The 10,000-nt window shown below is 37.6% G+C and overlaps 1 protein-coding gene across 1 annotated transcript in view; it reads right to left on the reverse strand.

Annotated features, from left to right (window-relative positions):
• Window positions 1-6,908: 6,908 nt before the first annotated feature.
• Window positions 6,909-10,000, reverse strand: part of lrrc2 (leucine rich repeat containing 2) — a gene marked incomplete at its 3' end in the record, with an annotated part of 12,498 nt that continues 9,406 nt past the window's right edge. The window contains exons 9-10 of the mRNA XM_080044919.1: window positions 9,059-9,231; window positions 6,909-6,958 (exon numbers count right to left, since the gene is read on the reverse strand). Of these exons, the coding sequence (XP_079901045.1) occupies window positions 6,909-6,958; window positions 9,059-9,231 (223 nt within the window). The remainder of the gene's footprint in view (window positions 6,959-9,058; window positions 9,232-10,000) is intronic.

The following is a 10,000-nucleotide window of genomic DNA, read 5'->3' on the forward strand; positions in this document are numbered from 1 at the left end:
GACAGTAATATTAATGTATACTTCTCTCCCCCTCTCTAGAAGTCCCTGATCCCGGGCCCTCCCTTCCAGACAGACAGACACACAGACAGACAGACAGACAGACAGACAGACACACAGACAGACAGACAGTCAGACAGACAGACAGACACACACACACACAGACAGACACACAGACAGACGGACAGACAGACAGACAGACAGACAGACAGACAGACAGAGTAATATTAATGTATATCTCTCTCCCCCTCTCTAGAAGTCCCTGATCCCGGGCCCTCCCTTCCTGTTTGGAGCGTGTGCTGTCATCCTGGCGTTCATCGTAGCGATCTTCATCCCAGACACTCGACACACTCTGGACGATATGAAGCTCAGTAAGTCTGACGCTTCTGCACACGCTCAGACCGGCGCAGGCCTCTTAGCCACGTCCACCAGCGACGCGGAAGACATAGAGCCGCTGCTACAGGACAGCAGCTTATGACTGACAGACGGGCCGGCCAATCACGAGGCTCGATGAGGCTTGTGTCCCGCCCCCTCTAAACACCATACATCATTTCCAGATTTTTTTTTTTTTTTTTTTTTTTTTTCTTTTCTTCAGACCAAGAAAGTGATAACACAGTCAGGATATTTTAGGCGGCGATCACACTGACAGATGACAGAGAACTGCTGTGATTGGTTCAAAATACTTATTGTGTCATAAGAACCAGAGCACAGCCCATAGCCTCATCTAAGCTGAATTTCTGTAAAAGTTTATCAAACTTAAAATGACAATATCTTTAATGTGGATTGATAATTTTGCCTATAACTCTTTTCAGATGCTTTACTGTCATGAAACTAACTCCCCACATTAGATGGATGGATAGATAGATAGATAGATAGATAGATAGATAGATAGATAGATAGATAGATAGATAGATAGATAGATAGATAGATAGATAGATAGATAGATAGATAGATAGATAGATAGATAGATAGATAGATAGATTTGAAACTTGATCATATCGTCTCTGCTGTTATTGAGCTAAGACTGTCAAATCACATCAAGTGTCTTCTCATAGGAAAGATTCACAGGTGCATATTTCATCTTTTATTAATGGTATTTTTTGCTGCTTTTTGATTGGCCAATACCATACTGAAGCAGGTATCAGTTTGAGCATATCAATTGTGGTTTACTTAAAGGGTCACTGTAGTTTCAGAGGAGGGGGATTTGTTTACATTCACAGAGCCTGCAGTTAGTTTACTAAACATATTTTCTCTACATGTAATTCTAAGTGTTGAATTATTCTATCATCATAAATCAAATTATTCTGAGGAACCTGGAACCAAAACGTAAGACTAGAATATGTTTGTAACCCAAACTGTGGGCCCTGCTGCTGTAAACAACAACAGTGAAACAATAACTTTTCAGGAAGCTTTCTAACTTCAAACAGTGTTCCAGGGATCACATTTTCCTGTGAGGAAAGTTTGTTTATTCAGTTATTATGAGAATAAACCTTAGAAAATGTTTCACTTCTCTGACACACCCAGAGTTACATTGTGCACCTTTTCAACAGTTTCTGAAATCCATTGTTTAAAAAAAAAAATCGTCAGTCTGGTCGCCGCCTTAACAGTCAGAATGTCCCAAAACTTGAAACTACAAAGAAGCTCCAGTGAGTACAATTCAATCAAAACACACTGTTGTTTTAATCTTGAGATCTGAGGGGAATATGAGGTCACCGCTGCAATGGATTGTGGGATACGGAGTTCATCAGAGTTGAAGTTTTTTTTTTCTTTTTTCTTTTTTTTTTTTGCTGTTTATATTTTAACTGCCACACGATGACAGTTTATTCACGCTGGACATTATCGACTTAAGGACTTAAGTTATTCTGCGATCGCACTGAGCATGTGCAAAGCTCCAACCGGCGGTGACATCATACCATTCTATCCTGCTGTGTGTGTGTGTGTGTGTTTCATCAGACAGTGTTTAGTAGTGTGGCGTCTGGACACTCAGTCAATCATTTCAAAATTGATGCAAAAGTTTACATTTCACTTCTAAATTGAAGGTAAAGGTCTGTAGAATAATGTTGGATTGAGTGTCAAGAAAATATATATTTTTTTTTTTTTTTTTTTTTTTTTTTTTTTTTTTTGCAAATACTACAAAATGGCCACCATCGAAATCATGAATTTTCAAAGGTCTTAATTTTCACAATACAAAGAAATTTGTTCTGGTTTCTTTACACTCGAACTGAAATTAATCTATAGAGCCTTAAAGGAGCAGTGTGGAGAATTTATTGAACAGAAGAAGTACTATAGAATAAATAACTAAATACATCTTCACCTCATCACTTGATATTGTGGAAAGACTTGAGGCAGTGGTGGATGATCTTTAGTAACTATAGCTTCTTGTCCTTGAAGGCCACCGTAGCTTCTGTAAATTCTCCCACAAAGGGGAGGGGTTAGCAAGGGAGCGTTGACATCTACAATCTCACCACTAGATGATGCTAAATACTCTGATATTACACACTGCACCTTTTTAAGTTCAATTTAGAAGTGAAAACTAACTTTCACATAAACAGAGATCTCGATTCCATCTCCTCTCCTCTCCTCTCCTCTCCTCTCTCACTCCATCTTGTTTTTAAATACTTGAAGTTTGTCGATTCTCAAAGTCCTGAACAAATCAAATGTCAAAGTTACTGATGTCGGTTGAACATGTGCAACGAATTCTCTGTTAAAGATGTAGTCAGTGATTCTGGAGAACGCTTGTTGTCAAAATCACTTTTCGTCAAAATCAGTGAATATCTCCTCATGATCCGCTACCTGTCTGTACTGTGTGTGTGTGTGCGTGCGCGTGCTGAAAAAAATCCAGTGTTAATACACAGCCTAGGCTCTGTAAACTGGCATGTTACTAGCTACAGTGGACCAGCACACACACAGTACAGACAGGTAGCAGCAGATCATGAGGAGATATTCACTGATTTTGGACAAAAAGTGATTTTGAGAAAAAGCGTTCTCCAGAATCACTGACTGCACCTTTTTTAAACAACAGAAAACTTTGAATCACAGAAGTTTGAACTAGAACCAAACGGTGCCATGTTGTTTTTATCTGTTGTTACTATCTATAATCTGTTTAGTTTTTATTTTAAAGGTCAAACTATGTCATTCCAAAATATCATTCTACATGTGGGATGATTTTCACTTTGGGGGCAAAATATAGATACATAGGCTACAGCTCTGGAAAAAATTAAGAGACCACTCCAAATGTTTCAGTGTCTCTTGTTTTACTCTTTATAGGCATATGTTTGAGTAGAATGAACATTTTGGTTTTATACTATAAACTACTGACAACATTTCTACCAAATTCACAATACATTTTTTGTCATTTAAGAGCATTTCCATTAAGTAATGTAGAGATGAAGATTGAAGAAAAATCCAGACTGGTCTCTTTAAGTTTTTTTCCAGAGCTGTATGGGTCTGTTTTTCACCCCAAATGTCCCTCGAGGGGCTCCGTAGATTTATTTAAATAGTATCTCATTATATTATTTTATTAACCTTGAGCTAGTTTTTGCTTTTTTTGCTCTCAAAGATGATGTCATTTGAAGCTGGGCCTGCGGTATATTTTTCTACAGTCCGTTTGAAAACTGCAGAGTCGTTGTTACTAAGTTTCCCTCAATCAAACACAGTAATTAAAGCTGCTACGAGGAACTTTTAAAATATTTCTGAAACAGTCTAATTTTTCCCTCTGATGATCATAAATTACATGTAACAGCAGACGAGACCATCAGTTCAAAGAATGCTTTTTTTATATAGTTTTTCTTAATGCCTTTGTCATGGGTATACGCTCACCCAGGAACAACAGCTGGCGTGGTAAAGACACTACCGCTTTCATCCAAAGGGGGGCGCTGGAATTAACACAAACAGAAAGTTCCTCGTAGCACCTTTTAAGAACTGTGTTTCACTCTCTCACTCTGTTCTATGTGTTGCTGTGTGTTCACGTCTCATTGGAAAGTTTATCATAGTTTTTACTGGAAAAATCGACAACTAAAATCTACAAAGTATTTTAGTGATAAATCTGCAATGACTAACTCACCGTTTCAGTCAAAACTTGCCATAAATCTTCCTGTCACATCGTCTCAAGAGTCTTAATCTAACACTTTACTTTCACATTCATGATCGTTTAGTGAAATATCTTTGGGATCTAAATTTTAAAAAGCTACTAAAACAAATTAAACGATTATAATTTTTTGTTTTTGCCAATTAATTGAAGGCTTACGTTTTTCATTTGGGAACTTTTTATAGAAAAAATATGATTTTTTAACATAAGAAAATACTGTAAAACTCGAGAAAACAAAATCCTAATTATTGTAGTGCGTCCCTGCTAAATCTGAGACGGGTAATGTACCGTTTCAGTCATTTTTTTAAAGCCAAAAAATCTTGTGGTTCGAAGTTTTTTCGAAAAAGCCCTAATTTAACACTTTTCTTTCACATATAGGATCGCGAAGTGAAACATATTTTTAAAAAAATCTATGAAAACAAATGTAACAAATATTTTTTACTATTTTTTTTTTGTCACGGCACTGAAAGCTCACGTTTATAAATGATCACGCTCACAGCTGCACACTTTATTGAACTCCAATTGTTTTCCCATATGGGCTGAATTATCAACCCGAGAAGTCTGAAAAATTATAAGAATTTTTCAAATGTAAAAATTCTGAGCTCCGTTTATCACAGTTGAACTTTCCCATGTGACGTGAAGTTACTGAACTAACCGAAGCTTTTCAAACTGTTTTTTGTACGTTGGTCGGATAATAAATCTATATTATGTTTTAGTTGATTAAAAATTATTAGAAAAAATTAGAATTATTAATTTTGACGCCCCCCTTTCCCCCCCCCCTCTATACATGATGCAGACCATTACTGCACTTTACGTTCTCTTTATCGCGTGCCTACGAAGCATTCTACAAACACGTTCATATCTGTTTTTATAGAGAAACTTAAGACGCTGAATGACGTCCATGTGTTGTGTTCTTGCAGTTGCTTTACTTTGATCTTATTAAGAACATAATTTTTGAATAATATCTATAATAATAATAATGATGATGATGATGATAATAAAGAGAAATGTATGGAATTTGAAATGAAGTCTGTGATTTTTATTTTATTTTTTTAATCTATGAGAATGATTTGTTTTGGTTAAAGCTATAGTGCGTAGCTTCTGTCTCCCCCCATGAGGAATTCTGAGTAATTACAACAACACTGTCGGTGATGGCACATGGATTTGTATACCTTCTGCTGTACGTCCAGGTTTTTTTCTTAGCAGTAGAATCAACAACTGAAACATTTCTTGGGCTCTTCTTGGGATTTTTCTGAGCTCCTGCACCAGTGTCAGGGGTTGTAAAAACTACAGCTTTGGTCCAACGGCGGCGCTAGACTCAACAACTGAAAATTCCTTTAATTAAGTTAAAAAATAACTTTATTAGTCAATTTTGACAATAAACAAACACACAAGCTTCACACAGAAATCCTGCTTCAATAAAAATCAGTTACACCACAAATAATAAAAAAGTTAAAACATTTTCTGACAGACAAATCTCGAAAATAAAATCTCAGAATGTTTTTGTATTAAAAGTAATTTGATTTTTTTTTATTTTATCTGTCAAATGAATCAAATCATTTACTATATTTTTAGTAATGGATTTTACTATTTTTAGTTTTAATACAGTTAATTTTTATTTATTTTTTTACCAGCTGCAGTTTTATTACAGAAAATTACACACATACATTACACACATACAAACAAAATTTGATAAACAATAAATATACTGCAGAAGTTTTTCATTCCGGTTTTGGTCGTTTACATCTTCAACCATAAAATCTAGATTATTTCAAATCTGTCAGTGTTCAAGTGAAAAATGAAATTAAAACTGGGGTATGTGATTTCTGATTGGTCAAAGTTAACATGAGCTGTACACTTTGACCAATCAGAGCGAGGCTCCGATGATTCTCTGTTCTTATTGGTTGTTGGGACTGTCCATTCACTTTGGCACAACTTTGTTGGTGTAGAGCGTGTCAGGGAGGGACCAAAGAGAACAAGTGGAGCGGTTGAGGTATTTGGATTCGAATCTCTATCCCAACTGCTATTTTCTCCCCAAATCCTCCACCCCAGCTTTAAAATACAAAAATATATACGGAACACTTTAGTTTTTATTCCAATTTTTCTTGAGCTGAAAATCAAATATCTTAACATTGTATCTACTCTGTTGTTAAATTTTTTTGATAGATAGATTGAAACTCTGATTTTTGGAATGAAAAAATTATTCTAAAAACACTCAAATAAATGAAATAAATAGACTTACTGCCACATTGTCTCTGTGGTTACTTGCGGTACTGCAACGTGCAAAACATCCCCATTGACTTCCATTATATCCAACTTCTAAACAAGGTCACTTCTCTCTCTCAACATTTTATATTTACTAAACTTCTTCCCTCGAGCCTTTTACACTTTATTTTATTTGTGAAATGTTCTGATGTTAAGTCTATAAAGTTGTGTCGGTCTGTCTGTCTATCTATCTATCTATCTATCTATCTATCTATCTATCTATCTATCTATCTATCTATCTATCTATCTATCTATCTATCTATCTATCTATCTATCTATCTATCTGTCTGTCTGTCTGTCTATCTGTCTATCTGTCTATCTGTCTATCTGTCTGTCTGTCTGTCTGTCTGTCTGTCTGTCTGTCTGTCTGTTTATCTATCTGTTTATCTATCTGTCTGTCTGTCTGTCTGTCTGTCTGTCTGTCTGTCTGTCTATCTAGGAGTAGGGAAATGCTACTGAGCAAGTGCAGTGGAAAACTACAAAAAATCTTATTTCATCCGTCAGTTTTTTCTAACTTAAAAATAAACTTTCCGGTCATTCCCATGGTGACGGCTCCTCTTCACAGCAGACAGGAGATGGAGACCTTAGTGGTGGAGTAAGGGACGGTGTCTGGTGAGGGACAAACAACATCATTATATTGTTACAATAGTTATAGTGTTACAATTATCAAGTCTTTTGTCATTTATGTATGTATCTAATTATTCTTTCTATTTTGTGTAACATCATTATTTTTCTGTTTCTTTTCGAGATACATTCAGGGTCAGGGGTCAGGGTCAGGGTAAACTTTATTGTCCTGTTAAGGAAATTTGTCTTGGGCATTGTGCTACATTTTGCTTAACCAGTAGACAACAACAATATGACACAGTAGAAACACAGTAAAACCTTGGCCTACACATTGGACAAAGCTAAAACAACAAGAACATCACACGGTAATTCTAGGACATAAAAACATTCGGACAATTTAAAGTGCGAGGAAAGTGTGAGAAAAAGTGCCTGAGTTTATTGCACACTGCTCTATTGCACTAGTTAACCAGGCCTATGGACATTAATGCATTTCAATCAAATCAAATTACCTCTAAATATTTCCAGTTTGTTGATTTACTACAATGTCTAGATCATATCAGATTCATTTGATTGATATTATGGAAAGTCAAGATCACTTTCTTAACCTTTATTTCTACAGGCCCAGCAGCAGACCCGGGTTCGATTCCAGCCCGCGGTCGTTCTCTGCATGTCACTCCCCTCTCTGCCCCATTTCAACTCTGTCTCTACACTATCAATAAAGCATAACAATGCCCCAAGAAATCCCATTGAGACCGAAGACTCTTTTTCAAGGGAGACCTGTTTTCCTTTCCCACGTTACCATTCACAAACACACATTCATACACCGATAGCAGCAGGCTAACTATCGACATTCACACGAGGCAAGGTGGGTGAAGTGTCTTTGCCCAAGGACACAACTACCATGACACAGGTGGCAGGGCGGGAATCGAACCTCCAACCCTTTGATCATCAGCCGACCCGCTCTAAACTGCTCACTTTGTCAAAATGAAAAAAACTTGTGTTAATACACAGCCTAAGCTCTGGTGAGGGACAAACAACATCTCAACTTCAGTCTCAAACTCAAATTACCTTTGAGTTTGAGACTCCCAGAGAACTTGAGGTCTGCTGCAACTCTCAGTTCTTTTAAATCGAGTCTGAAGACTTTTTTGTTTCCTTTTTAACTTGCAATTTTCATTTTATTTGCTATGTTTTTAAATCGAGTTTTAATTTTTTATTTTTTATTTTTTTTTTGCTTCTTTTATTCGCTTTTAAATGTCTTCTCATGTGTTTTATGTATTCTAATCTTGCCCCTGTAAAGCACTTTGAATGGCCTCGTGTCTGAATTGTGCTATAGAAATAAACTTGCCTTGCCTTGCCTTGCCTTGCCTTGCCTTGCCTTGCCTTGCCTTGCCTTGCCTTGCCTTGCCTTGCCTTGCCTTGCCTTGCCTTGCCTTGCCTTGCCTTGCCTTGCCTTGCCTTGCCTTGCCTTGAAAAAATCCCATTTACAATCAGAGCATTTTTTTTATTTCCTACGCTGTACAGATTATATCAAGTTAATAATACAAATATTATGGAAAGTCTGTCAAAATCAGTGAATATCTCTTCATGATCCACTGCCTGTCTGTCTGTACTGTGTGTGTGTGTGTGTGTGTGTGTGTGTGTGTGTGTGTGTGTGTGTGTGTGTGTGTGTGTGTGTGTGTGTGTGTGTGTGTGTGTGTGTGTGTGTGTGTGTGTGTGTGTGTGTGTGTGTGTGTGTGTGTGCGCGCGCTAAAAAAAAAGCTAGTATTAATACACTGCCTAAACTCTGCGGGCATATAAACAATGTGGGCCCACCGTAGCGCTCTGAAAACCTACCAGTTTACAGAGCCTAGGCTGTGTATTAACACCAGATGTCTTTCCAGGACACACACAGTAGGACTACGGACAGTTAGCGGATCTCCAGAATCACTGACTACACCTTTAAAACCAATACAAATATTTTAATTAAAAAAAAAATAATAATGATACATATTTCTACAGTTCAGCTGCTTGTAACAAAGTGGTTTATAACTACAAAAGCTTTAAAATAGATTTTAAATGCCGTGTGTGTGTGTGTGTGTGTGTGTGTGTGTGTGTGTGTGTGTGTGTGTGTGTGTGTGTGTGTGTGTGTGTGTGTGTGTGTCTGACCTCTGTCGTGCAGTGTGTTGATGTACGCCTCCATGAACTCTTTCTCTCTGCTGTCTTTCTCTTCCTCTATCGGCTCTGTCCATTTATTTTTCTTCTCTTTCTTCTCCTCCTTTTCCTCCTCCTCTTTCTTCCTCCTCTCTTCACTGGCGGGATTATCGTACAGACGGATAAACCTAAAACAAGACACAAGACACTTGTTCACGCAAGATATTGGTTAGATTTGTGTCTCAACAGGCAACAATAATCGCGGAATACACTGACTGTTTCAAAATGACATTGTCTCTGTCTCATATGTAAAAGCCTACTGGAATAATCGTGTGTTTAAACTTACATTTTGATTAGCCCCTATCTCACTGGGCTGCGACAGTCTGCGACAAGTTGGAGACACAAAATTGCGATCAAATATGCAAATTAGCCACAATTTTCACTTGCAGGCTGTGTCTTGATTCAGGGGTTGCGGTCTTGGAACCGGCCTCGTAGGCTGCATTTGAAGACCGATTGCGTCATAGCGGCGCGCAAAGGCTGTCCCATTTGCAAGGCTCCTTGCAAGGCTCCTCATATGCGGTCGTGAAATGCAGCCTTCGTTTCACGGTTTTGAAGCAGTTTTGAAGGCTGCATCAGATGTATCCTTCGTGGCCCAACATATCCCAAGATTCATTGCGTTTTTTTCAGAGATTGCATAAAATAAAATAAAAAATAACAAAACAGCAACGTGTTGCTCCATCTTCTTAACTTTTATCTTCCTTTCTTTTTTTCTTGTACTTTTTTTTCTTTTCGTCTGGTAGACAACTTATTTTTCTTTTTTCCTCCGCTGACAGGGCTGTCTCCGTTGGCAGCAATCAGGGTTGCTAGGCAGCACAGGAGCGGCGAGTCGTCACGCAAGGTAACGGCTTGTTACGTAAACCGGAAATGCTCGTAAACGGAGACCTGCGGAGACCGTCT

Source organism: Ammodytes marinus, assembly GCF_949987685.1.
Source record: "Ammodytes marinus genome assembly, chromosome: 2".
Lineage (NCBI taxonomy): Eukaryota > Metazoa > Chordata > Actinopteri > Uranoscopiformes > Ammodytidae > Ammodytes > Ammodytes marinus.